Source organism: Oryzias latipes, chromosome 14 (genome assembly GCF_002234675.1).
Source record: "Oryzias latipes chromosome 14, ASM223467v1".
NCBI lineage: Eukaryota > Metazoa > Chordata > Actinopteri > Beloniformes > Adrianichthyidae > Oryzias > Oryzias latipes.
The window spans coordinates 10,476,410-10,494,502 of record NC_019872.2 but is presented as its reverse complement, the minus strand read 5'-3'; the positions used below and the strand labels follow the sequence as shown (position 1 = coordinate 10,494,502).

At 40.8% G+C, this 18,093-nt stretch overlaps 1 protein-coding gene across 1 annotated transcript in view; it reads right to left on the bottom strand.

Annotated features, from left to right (window-relative positions):
• frem2 (FRAS1 related extracellular matrix protein 2) overlaps window positions 1-18,093 on the bottom strand; it is a 66,723-nt gene that overhangs the window by 25,661 nt on the left and 22,969 nt on the right. Inside the window, exons 4-6 of the mRNA XM_004076299.4 lie at window positions 8,337-8,567; window positions 2,733-2,858; window positions 1,617-1,868 (exon numbers count right to left, since the gene is read on the bottom strand). Coding sequence (XP_004076347.2) covers window positions 1,617-1,868; window positions 2,733-2,858; window positions 8,337-8,567 — 609 coding nt within the window. The remainder of the gene's footprint in view (window positions 1-1,616; window positions 1,869-2,732; window positions 2,859-8,336; window positions 8,568-18,093) is intronic.

Below are 18,093 nucleotides of genomic sequence, written 5' to 3'. Positions count from 1 at the left end.
TAAAATGATACATTTAAGAGGCAAATGGTGGGGCAGTGGTTAGCGTTCTTGCCTCACAGCAAGAAGGCCCCCAGTTCAAGACCCGGCAGGGGGGGGCCCGAACCAGAACATTAATGAGGGACCTTTCAGTGTGGCATTTCCATGTTCTCCATGCGTGGGTTTTCTCCGGGGACTCCGGCTTCCTCCCACCGTCCAAAAACATGCTTCATTGGTTAATCTAAATTGTTCCTAGGTGTGAATGTGGGTGTGTGATTGTGGACACTGCGACCCTGCGAAAAAACTGGCGACTTGTCCAGGGTGGCCGGGATAGACTCCGGCAGCCCGGTGACCCCTAAAGGGCATAAATGTTAACGACAGGGAGAAGATTCTCCTTCTTTTGTGTAGTTACTGTTTATTATCGCTCGTCCGACATCTACAATAGGAAGAGGCTCGGTGGACGAGGTCAGATAATAATGTGTCCTTCGTGATTATGTATACAATGGTTTATACTTCTGTGTTTGAAGCGGACGCCACTGACGCGTCACTACTAAATCCAAGTCACAGTGCTGCGTTGCTTCGTTGGTACGATTCAGCGTGGACTGTCAGTTCGTGATCAATGAACATCCGATTTGTGCATAGAGTTCACGACTGGACTTAAAACTTGCATAGTGACCAAGATCATGGGTGTTCTGGATGAAGCCTGAAGACCTGGTCTGCACCACTGACTGTTGACTGGGAAGGAGCCTGTGCACATCAGAGATGGGCGCAAAACCTTCACAGAGCATCCTTAACGTACAGTATTTCTAAAAGGAATGAGACCATCTGTCAATGGTTGAAGAGCATGGATTTAAAGACATGATTGAGTGCTACCACCTAAATCACTTTTGCAAACTAATGGAGGAAAAATTATTGTTGAATATTTTACTGTTCACTAATTGCAAAAGTAAAACACATCTTCATAAAAAAAAATTTTGTTTACTATTTCTATGGGAAGTTTAGACAATGATTTAGTGCAGGCATCAGGAACCCTATAGCTTGTGAGCCAATGATGTCTTTTTTATGTGCTAACATATAGCTTATCTGGGACCTAGAACGTTTTATCATATATAAGGTGAAATTTAAATTCATGAACTATACATGTAAAATTTTAATTTCTGTGAATGCACCATATGCCAAGCATTAGCAGTACCATACATGACGCGAACGCTATCACCTTTTGTAAAAAAAACAACAACAAAAAAAAAGCACATCACCTCATGTAAACAATAAACGTTGACTAATCGACTAATCAAAAAATAGTTATTTACTAATTGACATATGTATTTTTTATGGTGGCCCTAATACTCTGTCGCATCAAACAGTCCCTTTCAGAACAACAGAATATGGAAAAATTCTATTATATAAGCAGCTTAACCTTGGTCATGTGCGAGGTGTGCACATAAGCAGAAGCAAAGTTTAGGACAAAAAAGGGGATTGGGAGTTTGATTTAAGCATAAAAAGTGAATTTGGTTTCAAGACTTTTCCAAAGGTATAAATAACACCTAACAAAAAGGCAGTGCCATAAGATGTGTAAAGGGGATCTGGACTCTAAGTTAGGAAAAACAAATCAATGAAAGCTTATCATTTGCAGGTCTTACCATCATCCAAATCTTCGACAATGTTGACTTTAGTTGTTGTGTAGTGTTTTCCCAGACGACCTCCGACAGGCATAGACAGAGTCAGGTTAAAACTCTCTTCTCCTTCATATAGAGAGTCGTCGATGATCACGACGCGGCACAGCTTTTCCCTCTCCCCCCTGTCAAAACGAAGGAGGCTGCTGTGCTCCTCTGGACGCGAGATGTAGTCAGAATAGGAAAGAACAGTGGTGGGGATGGTTCCTTTAGCAGAACCTTTAAAGGAATAAAGGAAAAGAAAGAGTTGGAAAAAAATGAAAAGATAAAAATCAAAAAATATCCAAAAACGTTAAAGACCTGCTCGGATGAAAATTTTGTTGTTAGTGTTTTAATATGTTCATGTGGCCTTTTTCTGATGGAGGACAAATATAAAGGAAATAATGCTTACAATTGCATTTTTGAGTATTTCTTTATTTAAATTGTTGTGAATCAGGAGTAGACAAAAGAATACAGTTGGAAAAAGGTTGTAGTTGTGATGTCACAAATAGAATGGGCGGGACACTAGCTCCCTGCTCCGCTCAGTTCCAATGCCTCTACTGGTATGACTAGAATCATGTACATCTTCCTTTCCTCATCTGAGCCAGCATTTGCCTCAAACTATATGGCTGAATAGCTCCAATGTTGCTCGACATTTTTGTTGCACCGGTAATATTAGGTTAGGGTTGTGAGGGACTTTAAACAAGCAGGAGAGCTTGTAAACAGAGCACTCAGTTAGGGTGACTGGGAGAGGGGTGGGGTCCTCAACAGTCCCACCCACAAACTGTCTTCCAGAGATGAAATTTCTTTTTTTTTTTGGCTAAAAATGGTAAAACTATAACTTTAAATCTAATTACAATGGAGTCTGCCAAGATCTTGTGCACCACTTCTAGCAGATGTTCACCAGGTAGGGATTTGAAAACTGAAAAATACCTTTTAAGCCACCTTTTCTTAATATTTAATATCAATTATTGTGGTCATTTTGCACAATAACAGGAGCAAATTGTTATTACCAACTTTGTCAACAGTCTTTCTTGGTCTACAGTAAAAATATCTGAATTTATGCAAGTGTGGCTCCAGAGGAGCAAAATGATTCATCCATACCTTGCTGTGTGTGGCATATCACCATAAGCTCCTCGCTGACGTCTCCACTGCGGTGCACTGGGATGAATAACTCGCCAACGTCTTCCTCCACCAAGTGGACTTGTTCAGGGAAGAATACGCTCGACTCTGATTGGAGGAGAAAGAAGTGGAGGCAATGCTTTACTCTATGAATTTGAAAAAAAGTCAAAGAGTTTTGGACCTTATAGGATGGATGGGTTCATTATTGAGCAGAAATATAGGACTGTATTTTTATCTATTGAGGAGGTGATTTTGAAGCTTTCTCGTTCATATTTAAAAATAAAACTCTATGTCACACTTTCTGGTCTTATTTGACTGGAGGTGTTCTTCAGGAAGTTATTTTTTGTCATGCTGTGTGGCAGACAATAACACTCCCAGGTCTCTTATTTCATTACACAGGGGAGCTCACCAGAGACTTTCACTTATCTGTTCTACACAGATGGGTCAACCACTCACTTATTTCCCTCCTTCTCTTCTCGTTGTTTCTTGACAGCAGCTTTTGAATTAAAAGAAACTGCAATTAGGAACTTTTAAGGAAATAATTTATTATTATGCAATTTGCAATTACCAATTTGGGTTGGGATTAAATAGAAAAATATCAACAAAGTGAACTGGGTGTTACTTCAGGTTTTCTGTTTTTGTATGTTCACATTTCTTCCTAAAGGCCATGTCACACAGCCACTTCGTTCATTTTGTGCATTTTCCACATATGAAATTAGGTATTTGATACGTGCATGGTATGAATTATTATAAAGTAGTGTTTCTTGCGTTTGTCATTCGTCGATGTGTTCAGATATCCGTCGATGGTTTAGCTCGAAGGCTTTTTACGTTATTTTGGTTTTGAACTGTTTACATTTTTTTTTCTGTTGAGACTTACGCAGGTTAGACATAGTTTACATCATTTATACGCAATTATTATGTTAATCTTAAGGAATTGTGCATCATTTTTGGGAGATGCAAGGCTTTCCACGACTGTTTCACGTATGTCTAATGGACTTTTGACACATGTATCACCGATGTACAACATTTATATGCCGTAGGCGGAGCATTTATCGCATTCAAATTACATAAACGATGCACAAAACACTAATGAAACACATATAAACAGTGCAGTAATCACATACGGTTCATGCTCTACATTGATTTACATGATTTATTTGTACTTCTTCCGTGGTTTTAACGTGGTTCATTCGTAATATATCTGTGAAAAGACCCCAAATTTTTTTACTTTCTCCACGTATATTCAACTTTCATCTGCACAATATCTGCAAAATTCATGTAGCAGCTGTGTGACATGGCTTTAAGACAAATGCTCTGTGCACGGTGCACATTTAGGAATTGAATCTCTTTGCCCACAATATTTTCAATTTAAGGCAGCATGAAAATTCTCCACAAAATGGCTCATAATTATAGGAGATAACGCATAAAAAAGAGGTGATCACCTGCAAAGACTCTTTGAGAAAATAACTTTAACATGTAGTATAGGTCAATCTCACAAAACAGCAGGAGTTCACACTATTTTTTTGCTCTTGAAACAACACTCCTCGAATGGCTCTCCTTTCACTCAATCTTCTGTCCTTTCCATCAATTCACCTTTTTGCCACAACCTACTATCTGTGGTTCCCCAGGGGGCGAGAAGCAGACAGGCGGGATGAGGGCTGATGGCGGTGGGGTCTTTTGAGATGTTGATGGGGGATTCGAGGTTCAGAGAAGGATGCAGCTCCTTCTTACCCATTCTGTGCCCAAACACACTCCTGCACACTGATCTCCTGCTCTCTCTCTGCACAATCCTGCACACTTCATCTAACACGCTTCACATCTCATTCCCACCATTTCTGCTCTGCTACCACTTATTCCACTGAAGGTTTTTGAAAGCAAACTTTTCTTTCGCATGGGTCAAGCGCAACACCTTTAAACATTCAGGAAGAAAGGGAAATAGTGCATACTTCAAAGAGGGAATGTTGACGAGGGAAATACAAGGATATGATCTGAATTTTGTTTGGCAAAAAGAAAACAAAGTTTGTTATTTTTCCTCCTAGCCACTCTCAATTATTAATATTTACATTCATAATCCATTGAAAAATGGTTTTATGTTTGAAACCTGCATGTTAAACATTTTCAAACTGTTTTTTTAGGGATTATGGTATAATAAAGGTGAAATATTTATTTAACAAAAAAATATTCCAGTAAAAAAAAGCTGATTCACCATCACAGTAACAAAGACAAAGCTGTTTTTTATTAAAGCATCATGCTCTAACTGCTCATGGCCTTTCGGTTTGGACAGAAAACATATTAGGGATAAAAATGTTGTTTTTTATATTGATGGAATGACCTTGATGCTAACTGTGATGCAGTAACAGCTTTACTGACGTATGGGGTCACTGCCCGAGGGATGCCAAGAAAGATCTATAGGCTGCTCTGGGAATAAGATGCTTCTGGAAGCATAAAGCTAAACAGCAGGTTGTCACCACTGTCTTTAGTCAGCACTGTGCTCAGATAGAGTCATAAACTTCTGTAAGTGGAAAGCTTACAGGCCACAGCAAATACTTTGGATTTATTTATTTTAGCGTCTATCTGAAAAAAGGAAGACAGAACAGCCGTAGGTGTTTACACAGACATCACAATTGAAATTCCAGTGACATCAGCGCAAGTTTTCACTACTTTAGGTTAAAGTTCAACAGTCCAGCCTCTCTCTCTAAAGTTAATATGAACCAGGATGATTTGTCTTCTAGGGTGGAAATGTTCAGCTGAGCTAAAGAGCCGCATAAATCCAGTTTTCACCATTAGATACAGTACAGCTTATGCCACAGGCACAGCTTAAGCCTACTAGCCCATTAGAGTACAGACTGGCACGTCTCTGTCACATTAGACTGTCCCTGGAGATGACAGAAAACAAACCAGTCCCTGCCCTCCGCACACATCATAATTACCCCACAGGGGAGTCTGGAAAATGAAGCAGGAGAATCCTGAAAGAGATGGAGCATGGAGAAAAAATGAAAAAAAAGACAGGGACGAGAGCCACTGTTGCTGTCGATCTCTGATTATTTACAAGAATCATTGAAGTGGGAGGTGATGCAAAGAAAAACTAAATGTAAAAGCTGCAGAAAGCTATCTCTAACCTTGATGGAACAAGGGCAGCATGCTTGTGGGATTTCTCAATGACACATTATTATTATTTCAGATCTCAGAAAAAGACAACAAAACCTTGGAATGTAGCAACGTTTAAATAAGACGAAAACGGGGAAATGCAGCGTTAGAAGAAAAATGCTTCCATTGATGGACATGGCTAGCTTTGTGAAAAGGTAAATAAAAAGGTATTTAATTCTCTGTATACTTATATAGCGCTTTTCTACCCTCTTTCGAAGGCCCAATGCGCTTTACAGCCACAGTGGCTCCGCTGCCGAACACTGGCGCCAACCTACCACCAGAAGCAAGGTGGGGTTCAGTGTCTTGCCCCAGGGACACTTCGACTCATGGGCGTGCAAGGCGAGTATTGAACCTGCATTCTTACGATCATGGGTCGACCGCCCTAACGCTGCACCACGGCAGCCATTTAAAAACACAGTCATTTAAAAACAGGATCTGTGACAGAACTTTTCACTTTTTCCCCCAATAATTCCTTTTCATGTTTTAAATGCCTAATTTAAAATGATTGAAATTGTACTTCCATGCAAAATGACATGTCTAAATAAGGTTTAAAAAAAGGAGCAGATCAGATAAAATGTAATTTAGTTGAACAAAAAAAAAAAAAAAAACTAAATGCGGCCACAGCCTTAACAAGGACGTTTCATAATTTTCATATAAGCGGGTTTTCTGAAAATGTATAACCGATGGAGCCGGGCCACATTTTCAAATATCAAGGTTTTGCTGGGACACACACTCACAACTCTAGAAATAGCGATAAAAACAGGGTGATGCCGAAAGATTATTTTTTAAGAAAAAGAAAATTTGACAGGGAGAGGGTCTTTCATTTGCTTTGGAAACAGTGCGGTGTCTGCAAACCATGGCTCAAACTCCAGGGAAGTAAAAGACTTGTTGCTAATCTTCTCAAATTATAGTCGCTTATTTCAAAGTTGTTTCTGACAGACAATCTAAGCACAATTTCCCTCTGACTTAGAACACGACTTAAGTCATAAATGACAACTGCTACGTTGTTTCTCCAAATAAGGAAACACCCCCCTCTCAGTTTTTTTATCTTCAACTAACTTTTCTGATTTTTGAAGCCAACAATCAAACACAAAGATGGTGAAGGCAGCCTTGAGCGACTCAAATTACACTTAATTAACCTCAAAGTTGTGCTGACAATCCCATTCTTTTAAATTGTTTTGAGCATGAATCTGCAAGTTACATATTACAACTAACAATTCGCAATCGGGCTGAATGCACTGACAGCGTTTGCCCTGCTTTAGAGAAAGTGCCATACTGACAATAATAAATATAACATTGAAAATCTTTGTTTGAAATTAAAGAAATACTAGTTTCCTTTGTTTCAAATGTCTTACGTATTTCCTCTATAGTTTGTGTGTCTAAAAGTACCAACATTCTATAAGTTAAAATAAATCACAATTGTTTAGCTTTTTTCAAAGTGCGTTTCAAGAAAACAAAAAAAAAAATAAACCGTCATTTGTTTAAGTTTATTAGTATGATAAAGAAAAAGGTCATGTTTTATGATAGTCAAGTTCTTTATTTGATCAAATATGATTTTCTAATTAATACTAAATCTAATTCTATTTAAAGAAAAATTTCTTTGGTATACCAAAGGTGGTGCAAAGAATAAAATGTTCAAATTCTCAAGAACACCCAAAGTAATGTTGTTAAACTTGCTTCTTAGTCTCTAATATAGACAACATGTACAGAAGATATGAAAAATTTAAAAAAAATTGAAAAACATTTTTCCTTATTTGGAGAAACAACGTAGCAGTTGTCATTTATGACTTAAATCGTGTTCTAAGTCAGAGGGAAATTGTGCTTAGATTGTCTGTCAGAAACAACTTTCAAATGAGCGACTATCATTTGAGAAGATTAGCAACATTTAAAAGTGTTTTTAAGTTTTGTTTAATTTCTCAGGGTAACAAATGATCCAGCCGTCATCCGAAAATAATGAGCTAGTTTGTCTGTTTTCATGACAAAACGAACTGATCAAAATATTACCAGACACAGTTGATGTCGTTCTCTGAAATAACTGCAAAAGGGCAACACAAAAAATGGTCAAACAAATCCTGACTCTTGAAAATCCCAAAAATAAAGCTGGCTCTGTTGTACTTTGTTGTACTCTGTTGTAATTTATTTTATTTTAAAACAATTTTATATCGCTTTGGGTGCCTTAGACTGGTCTATCTGGTTGGCTGTTAGGAATATAAATCGTAACATCAATTTAGTCGATTAATCGTCACACCCCTAGAATGTGTTAATCTGAAGGATTAACATTCCGCAAGGATGAAGGATTTGCCCATCTCCTCACAAACCTCCAACAGCGACAGAAACTTTCAGAGGCTGTTGCTGCACAAACTTCAAACTCACTGTAAACACATGGCGCTTGTAATTGCACTCTGAATCTAGGACACAGTGAGTATTATCAGTACTGACCATCTTTAGGATCCAGGATTTCCACTGTTGCCACGACAGGGAACTCCATCACTCCCATCACTGGCTCCGATAGCAAAATCTGAAAGGTTTCTGCCTGCTCGTATTTTCCATCAGCCAGAATCCGCACACGCCACGTGGCTTTGGTCTGTCCCGGGTTGAACTGCACCTGCTTCTGCAACTTCCCTTTGAAGTCCTCGTTCTTCTTTGCACTGCCATCCTGGGTGCCAATGCCTGAGAAATACAAGGAAAAGTGAGCAAACAAGTGGGGGGAAAAAACTCAATCAAAGAATGAATAAATAACAAAAGATGAAGAAGGGAAGAAGAAGACAATGAGAGAGTGAGAGACAGACATGAAGAAGAAACATGGGAAAAAAAGGATTTTTACACCCCTTAACATTGTCTGGAGTGGTGGGAAAATTGGTGTTACATCCATTTCTTTTCACTGATCACTTGCAGAGCCCCAGGAATGTGTGAAACAAATTTGTGATTGCAGCTTTTAAATAAGCACATTCTACCCTGTTAAGATGGATTTGCTATAACCGACATTTCTCAAGGGCTAGATCCACACTTTTCCCTTTTTGTTTGCTTAAATTTCATCCTTTTTTTTTCAAACATTCATTATTTCATTTTAAGGTCTTTTCATGTCACTCTCCTCATGCTAAATGATATATTCTGTTCAAAGGCACAAAGTTTGCATGATGAAGTAACTAGAATTATGATTTTCATGACACTCATTCTGCGTTGCATTAGAACAAGGAACATGCAGTTGTGCCAAACAGCTTGTGTGTGTTCATAGAAGGGATTTGTATTTTTGGTTTTCAAATATCCTGCACAAACAGAGAAAACAGAAGGCAGCTAACATATGCAGATGGGATCGTATGCACTCGGTCTTCAACACACACTCTGAGCATTGTATGCACAATGTAATCTGAAAATAAACTGCAGCAAAGACGGCAATGGCGCCTTTTTTTGCGCGTTCATGATTCTGTGAGGACCTTCAGTGATTATCTTCATTTGCACAAACCATTTTGATTTAATGACTTTGGAATAAAGCTCTGTTCTTTCAATGTTCACACCGTGCCAAGCAAAAACTTGGCACCGAATTTCAACTTTGGATGATTTTCAGCGACAGCAAAGCAACCTGGAATTTAGAAGACAATCGTTTTTTACGGTCACAATTACAATATGGTGCTTTTTTTTACATCTCATCTTTAAATGTACAGCTTTGAATTTTTATGTTAAACAGGAAAAAGTAAAGCTCAATCACATGAGGTGCTAGAGCTGCTTTAGTGATGGTGACTGAGGCAGGAATCATGGATGAAGAGGCTGCTGAACTTAGACTTGCTATTTTGAGTGCATTGAAGGTGTGACAGGCTCAGATACATGTTACACTTGCTGAGTTAGTAAATTCATAATGGACACAAAGATGATGTTAGAGCATCTGACTCATCATGAGGGCTGTGCAGTGAATGTAGCTTTTTACCTAAATCCTAACAGCAATGCTTTTGCTTTCTCACCAATGAAGAGAATTCAGAATACATTTTCATCAGAGTGTGAGGAAACATGTCAAAAAATAACATTTAAACTTTTTTACTTAACACACAACATGTAGACCTGCAGTGACATACAGTAAGTTTAGAATGAAAAAGAACTAGGAGCTAATTTTGCTTATTTATTCATAGAAAATTCTATTAAATTTAATTAGCAATGGATAATGTGTAAATCTGTAAAATAGTATAACTTTATCAAAAACAATTCTTTATGTGAACAAATGGGTTGAAAAACTTTGGCCATTAGAGGATTTAGAGAAGAATTACTAGGGCATATATCATTGGGGAAAATCCCCATAACACATTCATTTAAGATAGAATATTCCAAAAGACACTATGACATATTAATACACACTGCACAAGTAATAATGTTGCACCTAGTTTAAATTTATTCGTTTGTTACATTAAAAGCAAGCACGCAAGTCCCTGAAGCCCTCAACCTTTAGTATTTCTCAGCATAGCTCTAATGTAACATAAGAAAACTACTTCTCTGGGGGATGTTGAAAGCTTTTCCTGTGAAAGTAGAGGCTACACTAATGGAGGTTCACTCATTACAACCCTGGGTTTGCTTGTTCCTTCACTTAGTGGTCTTACTTGTTTAACCTGGGTCATGTTTTGTGAAAAAAATGTCTGACTGGTACAAAACAAGACAAAATATTAAAATAAGATTAAAATACTAATACAAGATAATCTTCAAATATTAACTTAGTTAACTAAGTAAAAATCAAGCAGCATCCAACTTTTTAAAGGAGAGTGATTGCTGGCTTTAATATGGTGCATCACAACCAAATGAATTATTGTAGGGATGAACAAAATTCTATGGCCGACATTCAGTAAGGTTGCACTATGAGTGATCTTCAAGCTTTTAGTTACATTAACTGGGTATTTAATCTAATTTATTTTGATTATTTCTTTGTTCATATTGAAAAATGCTGTTCAAAAAAGACCTTATTTGCTATGAAATTAATACACATTGGGCAGGTGACAAGCTCCCTGCTCCGCTCCATTCTCATGCATCCACTTGCAGACAACTAGATCCATGTACGTCTTTGTTTCGTCGTCCGAGATGGAATCTGGATCAGAACTGTACGACTGGATAGCTTCAATATTGCTCGTCATTTTTCTTGCACCTGTAATGTTAGGTTGGGGGAGTGAAGGGCTGTAAGCTAGTGGAAGAGTGTAAATGGATGGTTCAGTTATTGATGACAGGAAAGGGGGGAAGGGTTGCTCTACACCAACAGCCCCACCCACAACTCAGATCTGAATTTCTAGAGAACTCCTGCCCCTCTGCAGAAACTATGTCCTCAAAAATGATACAGGTTTTATATTTCAGCTAAAAAGTGCTTAAGTAAGGGTTAATGGCCTTCGAAGTGTGCGGTTACTACTTTTTAACGCACTTCGCGTCGGACGGTTGCTTCCGCGAAGTGCGTTAAAAAGTAGTAACCGCACACTTCGAAGGCCATTAACCCACTTATACCATGGTCACTTACAAAAGCAATACATATTAACCAGGCTTTAGTCCTTAATTCTTGTTTTTTTTTTTCCGATTTGTATCACTTTTATCATAAACAGCGTACTATATGTACGCCGCATCACGTAACATATAGTCCGCGTCGCGCAGCACCACCGCTGCAGTCAAGATTCGGCGATATATATATGCTGATCGTCCCGATGGGTTGAATAAAGCATCAAGTCAGAGGGAAAGTTAATCGCTTACCGCTTGTTTTTGCCCAGATGATGAAGCAAAAGGTTGTTTTACAGAAGCCGGCGCAGTGATACAAATCATTTAAGCTAGCCGACCGGAACTTCTTTTTTCACCGTGCGGTTATCAGGTTTTAACGCATACCCAGCAGCCAATCAGAATCGAGTATTCACCCGGACCATGGTATAATCATTTTTTTTTTTTTTTTTTTTTTTTTTTTTTAACTTGTCCTGTCCAACAGCTAGGCAAACAGATGAGAGCTGAGGGCCTCTTGTGTTGGACATATTTTATTTTAACAAGAGGGGTTATTCATCTTCAGACAAACCAAAGGTATGTCTGAATAAACCCCTTTTGTAATTGAGGCCAAAATTTATTAATTTCAATCATGTTTGAAAATCTTTGGTGTTGGACCGGACGGAAAAGGAAAGAGGGGAAGAAGAGAGAGGGACGTTAGAGAGAGGGGGGGGGTAGGAGGGTGATAATAGGAGGGGAAGGGGGGTAAGACCATGAAGCAGCATAGAGCAGACAGGTTTACTGGTTGTTTATCGTTACGGTACGGTTCAAATGTAGTACAAAAAGGGCGGGGCCTGTTCACACACACTCAAATATTATCAACACACCTGCTAGCCGCAAAAATGTCCACATGTCAACATGCACACAAAACAGATAGTGTTCACGAACGCATACCTATGCCTTTAAACCAACTAGTGTGAAATCTTTCATTCATTCAATCATGCAAACTATTAGTGCAAAGGTGAGCTAACACCTGTGCTCAGGTGAGTGTTTATGTTCTTCTAAAATGGATGGTGGAATGTGAAAAGGAGGAGGAGCGCCCAGCCACCCCCACACCCATACCCCCGCCGCAGCAGCAGCGGCAGCCGGAGCCCCCCCAACGCCACACGGGAACAGGCAGGGAACAACCGCCCCCCGGGCGACCAAGACCGCCACCCAGGCCAGGGCCAGCAGGACCGCCGCGAGGCCCCCAGAGCCAGAGAGCAGGGAGGCGCAGAGGGAAAGAGAGCGCCGCCCCAGCCCAGCCAGGAAAGCAGCCCCCCGCCGCGCCGGAAGAGCCCAACGCAGGGCCCCACCGGAGAGGGACGCCCACAGCCCCAGACGAGCACCCCACCACCACCCAGGAGTTCCGGGCATCCCCCCGCCCCGACCCCAGGTACGAGCCAGGACCCCCCAAGGGAGACCCGCTCCGCACTCCAGGCAGCCACCCACCCGGCCCACGGTTGGTCCAGGTAGGAGCAAGGCAGGGGCCCGCCGCCCCCGCCCAGGAGGGGGGAACCCCGGGGAAAAAAGGGCGGCCCACAAGGGATGTTATAAATATGGCCCGACCAGGCTCGGCCATGTTGGAAGTTTGGCGGGGCCCAGCGCCCAGGGGCAAGGACCAGGACCCACCCCCCAGGGACACGAACACCCCCGGCTCAGGTGTAATATGAACCCCCCCACCGTGCGGAGAGAGCACCGCCGGGCCCAGGGAGCCGGCACCCAAGGGACACGGCCGCCATCGCCAAGGGGCCCGCACCCCCCACCAGGGAAGGGGTAGGGGACAGATGGACCCAGGTCCCACCTTCCTTGTAAAATGTGTGTGCGTGTATGGGTGTTTGAGAGGGTGTTTGTGTGCATGTGTGTGTGTTTATGTTTGAATGTATATATTGAAGGGGGAGGGGTGTGTGTACTAAGGGGGGTGCAGTTAAAATTGGCGAGTAGGGCACTAAGGGGACATCTCCTGATTACTCACAGTGATGTCCCCTCACCCTCCACACCAAGGGGCCCTAAATGTCTAAGGTGCGGTTAAAATTGGCGGGTAGGGTGCCAGGAGGACATCTGCTGCTTGCTTGCAGTGATGTCCAAGCACCCCCCCTACCAAGGACCCTACATGTCTAAGGTGCAAATAAAACCGAAAGAGGGGGGGCCCACTCCATACGGCAACCATAGGAGGGGGGCCACTCCCAAGTAGCCCCCCCCCCAAGGCGCATCGCAGGCTAGACCCCCCACCCCCTCACCCTAATATGAGGTTATATAAGGAAGGGGGTAAGTTGGGGACAGCTGGTAGACTGTCCGCCGGTGGTCAAACAGCCGTCCCCCAGCCCACCCCCAGCAAAGGGGCCAGGGCCACCCAGCCCAGGGGCCCACCCCCGGAGGCGCCGACACCCCAGGCCCGGCACCACCCACCCCACACAGAGAGAGAGGAGCCAGAAAGCGTCGCCCCCCCCCGGAGCAAGCCCAGGCCCCCACCCCCAGACGCCGGCCCTAGAAGAGCTCTGGTCAGGCCTCGACGGGACCGAGGAGGCCAACCGGCCGAGGCAACCACTGATTGCCTCAGCGGAGACCCCGACCCGCTAGCCCCCCCGACCCGTACTAATAATGGGCCCCCCCTCCCCCCCAGAACGCCCCCCCACAGGACAGGACAGGACCATGGTATAATCATAATTAAACGACCAATGAGAATGTTTTTACAACAGGTCAAAAGATGGGGTGGATATTTAATGCATGAACATAATTAATAAATCACCTGGAAATGTAAGCAGGTATTCATTCAGTTGTTTCTCAGATTATTTATTTACTAAATTGTAAGAATTTCATTTTGTACCTGTAATGCCTCCTACATAATCCCATTAAATTAAAAAAAATAAATTAACAAATGGACAGAGATTAACCGCAGCGCAGAACAACTAAAAGACATAGGAGAAAATAATAAAAAATAAAACAAAAGACTTAGTTTTTCTCACACCTATACCACCTATAAGGAGTATAGGTGGTGTAGGTGTGAGACAAAAGATATAAAGTGTTGGACTGAAGCTCCTGCAGAGACCGAAAAGGCGGTAATGAAGCAGGAAGAAGGGCACAGTCTTAAATGAGTAAAAACAGGTGAGGTGAAAAAGGTCTTTGCCGGAGCGAGATGAGGTGAGGAAAGAGTGCAGGTGACAGCCAGAGGAGAGGAGACAGATTAAGTGGGCAGACAAATCAGAGGGTTGGGTGTTGGAGGGTGGGGGTAAAGTGAAGAAAGTGACAGAACTCTATTTGCAGGTGAGGTTCGAGGACACTCAACCCTTGAAGAATGAGAGCTTTATTGATATTTGAGGTGCACAGAGATTGTTAAAGACAACTAGTTTTAAAGAGTTCTTTGTCAGGAGCAAAAGCTGCAGCAGTGGAAGAGAGTAGTGTAATCCAGAAGATTTTTTTCCACTGTGCTCTGAGTAACACCTGCTTTGTGAGGGCTTCTTTAAACCTTTGCTTCTTTGTCTGTGTTTCCCCCCTGACTGATCCCACTGCTGCAGCTGTCCTGCTGTGATGGACTATAAGTAAAGGCTCTTCTTAAGTGTTACCTGCCACAGCACAAGCTTTCGTCAGATAACCCCTGCAACAGCGGCAGCAGTCCTTTGGCTTTTCCATCCCTGACACACTCCCTGCTTCATCTGCAGTAATCTATCCATCTGCCTGCACACATTTCAGAACCTTTTTTTTTCTTTTTCTTTTTTTTTACCATTTTTTGTTTTCTTGTGATAGTGATCTTTGTAGATACTCATTTGCATTCTTCATTTGCAAACTACAGAAAAAAGGTTATTGGTTGATTTATCAAGTGATGATTTGAAGATGTGAAGTTATAGCATTACAAAAATATATCAAGAGGTGAATTCAATACTGATCCATTTCCAAAACAACATCATTTAAGTTTAACTAAAAGTTTATCCCATTTATATTTATGATACTGGGATTTAGTCAAATTTTCTTTTTTTATATACCGGTATATATATATATATATATATATATATATTTCTCTATTTCTGAAATGAATTCTCAATTAGTCAGTTGGAAAAATTTTGACAATAAATCTATGAAAATAGATAAATTAATTAGCTTAAAGACCCATTCCAATGAAAACCATGTTTTTGTTGTTCATAATTTGTTCTTGTGACATTTTTCTTACAATAGAGGACATATATAAAGAAAATTACGATTTAAACTGCATTTCTATGTATTGCTTTTTATAAATTGTTGTGAATCAAAAGCAGATGAAAAAAAGCCATTTAAAACAGCTTTTAGTTGTTCTTAAAATCTACAAACTACAGCCATAAGCACTCGACTCTGCTCTATTCCGATGCATCCACTTGTTGACCTATAATCCATATTTCTTCATTTCTGCCTTCAATCTGGCTCAGAAATGTAAAGCTGCAATATCTGTCACAATTTTTTTTAATGGTAGGTTGAGATTGTGAAGGGGCTACAAGTCAGTGGAAGGGAGTGTAAACAAAGGGACATTGGGAAATGAGAGAACGCTCACCCTGAGACAAGAGTAGGCTACCGCCCACATCTCGGAGGTGAATTTCTAATGGACTGTTGAGAAAATTGCCATTTTGTTTAGCTCCAGGTAAAAATCAGTCACCGTTTTAAATGACATATTAAAATCTAATGTTGTAAAATGTCTTCTTAATCTTTGGGTGAAAACTGCCCTTAGTTTTTTATAGTAAAATTAAAATAAGATAAATAAACATGGTGGAAGTTAACAACACACCTTCCAATTGAGATTTTTGTATAACAAAAGCACAAATCATGGACTGGGGTTAATTTTAAAATGTCAACACATATCCCTCCATCTTCGATCTTATTGCACCAAGTAACATCACACCGTGAAATTCACACAAAGTAGATGTGCATGTTCAGAGAAATCCAAGTGCACACACATGAATTGCATGAAGAGATTAGTCAGAACACATCATGTCCTATGCACTAAACACATAGACACAAAAACCTTCCAAGATGAATCAGACACATAAATCACCAGCACACAGACAAGTACATAAATCCAAGATAAACTGCTGCACTGTCATGTCTGCACCTGATTAACTGGGATCAGGTCGATGGTGAGAGGTGGGACAGAGCCATGGCTGCTAACAGCGGCTGCTTCTCCCTAAGCAAAGCAGCTGGAGCATGACAAAGTCAGCGAGGCAAGAGAGGCATTCAGGGCTGACACTCTCATCATCCTTTAAACCTTCCGGCTTTCACAAACACTCAGACATAAGCACAAAAACATGCTGCGCTGTTTTCTCCAACACCTAATCGCCAACATCTGCTGGGCTGAAAGCTTAGCGGTGAGAATGGCATTGCCATCCGCGCAAGTGACGGGATTGGAGAGTAAAGCAAAAGGCAGCAGCACATTTTCAGCTTTGGCATTTTACCCATAATAAGCTCTAAAGTGTCCAGTCACAGTTGTCAGCACTGGCACAAATTACATTTATTTTCCTGTGTTCTTTGATGATTGAATCTTGGGTGCAGTGAAGACAGCGACCTTCAATAAGCCCTCAGAAAAAAGCAGATGATTCTGAAAAATGTTTCCTCAGGCTTGTAAGTTACTTTAGGCAATTTCAGCAGAGAGACTTTATGTGTCACATGTACACGCTTTAGTTGGTCATTTTTTAATAAAACAGGATAATCCAAATCACCCTAGATGCACATGACATAATTTGATGTATCTCGGTATGGTTATTAAAAAGCCTTTCACAGCACTGAGTCTGCACTTTTAAAGGTTTTTAATGACTTGCTCTCAAGAACTGACTGATGATTCTGCCATTTAAGTTCTTTCAGATTTGACTGCTGCCTTTGACACAGTGAATTGAAAAAATATGTGTGTGTGCGGGGGGGGGGGGGGGGGGGGGTGGGGACTTTGGTTTGAATCATCCAGGATTTTTCTTTTTTGCAATTATGAGAAAATTGCCATGATGGATCTGAAGTCCATGATGAACGATGTACAGTCATTATGCTTGAGATGCATGTAAATTACATTATGCAATTAAGTTCTCATCATATGTGGATTTTGCGAAGGTAAAGAAACAAATTTCCCACGTGTGGGATCAATAAAGTAATTCTGATTCTGATTCTGATTTTTTCAGAAGAAGAAGGCTTATTTAGCCTTTTAAAAGTTCTAAAGAGCCACTCTGATGAAAATTGTGTTTTTGATATGTTGTATATATATTCTTGTTGCATTTCTTTTTGAACATAAAGGACATCCTGTATATAAAGAAAGTTAAGCCTAAACTTGTATTTGTGAGTTTTTCTTTTCAAATCATTGTAAAACAGGAGCAGACGAAAAAATGCTGTTTGAAAAATGGCCTATTTGTGTCGTAGAAAATATGCTAAGCGAGCCATAAGCTCCCTGCTCTGCTCCATTTTGAAGCATCGACTTGCAGACAAATAAATCAATTTACGTCTTCATTTTCCTCTTTAGAGATGGCATCTGGCTAAAACTCTAGGCTGGATAGCCCCAATATTGTTCACCATTTGTGAGGGACTATAAGCTAGTGGAAGAACATATGAACAGAATGCGCTTGGCAGTGAGAAAGGGAAGGGGGGGCTGGGGTTTCTCCGTATCAACGGTCCCGTCCACAAATCAGAGGTGAATTTCTATTAAACTACCATCGCTCCGTAGAAACTATGTACTAGAAAATGACACAAGTGTATTGATTTTGGCTAGAAAAATGGCACGATCACTGGGAACACT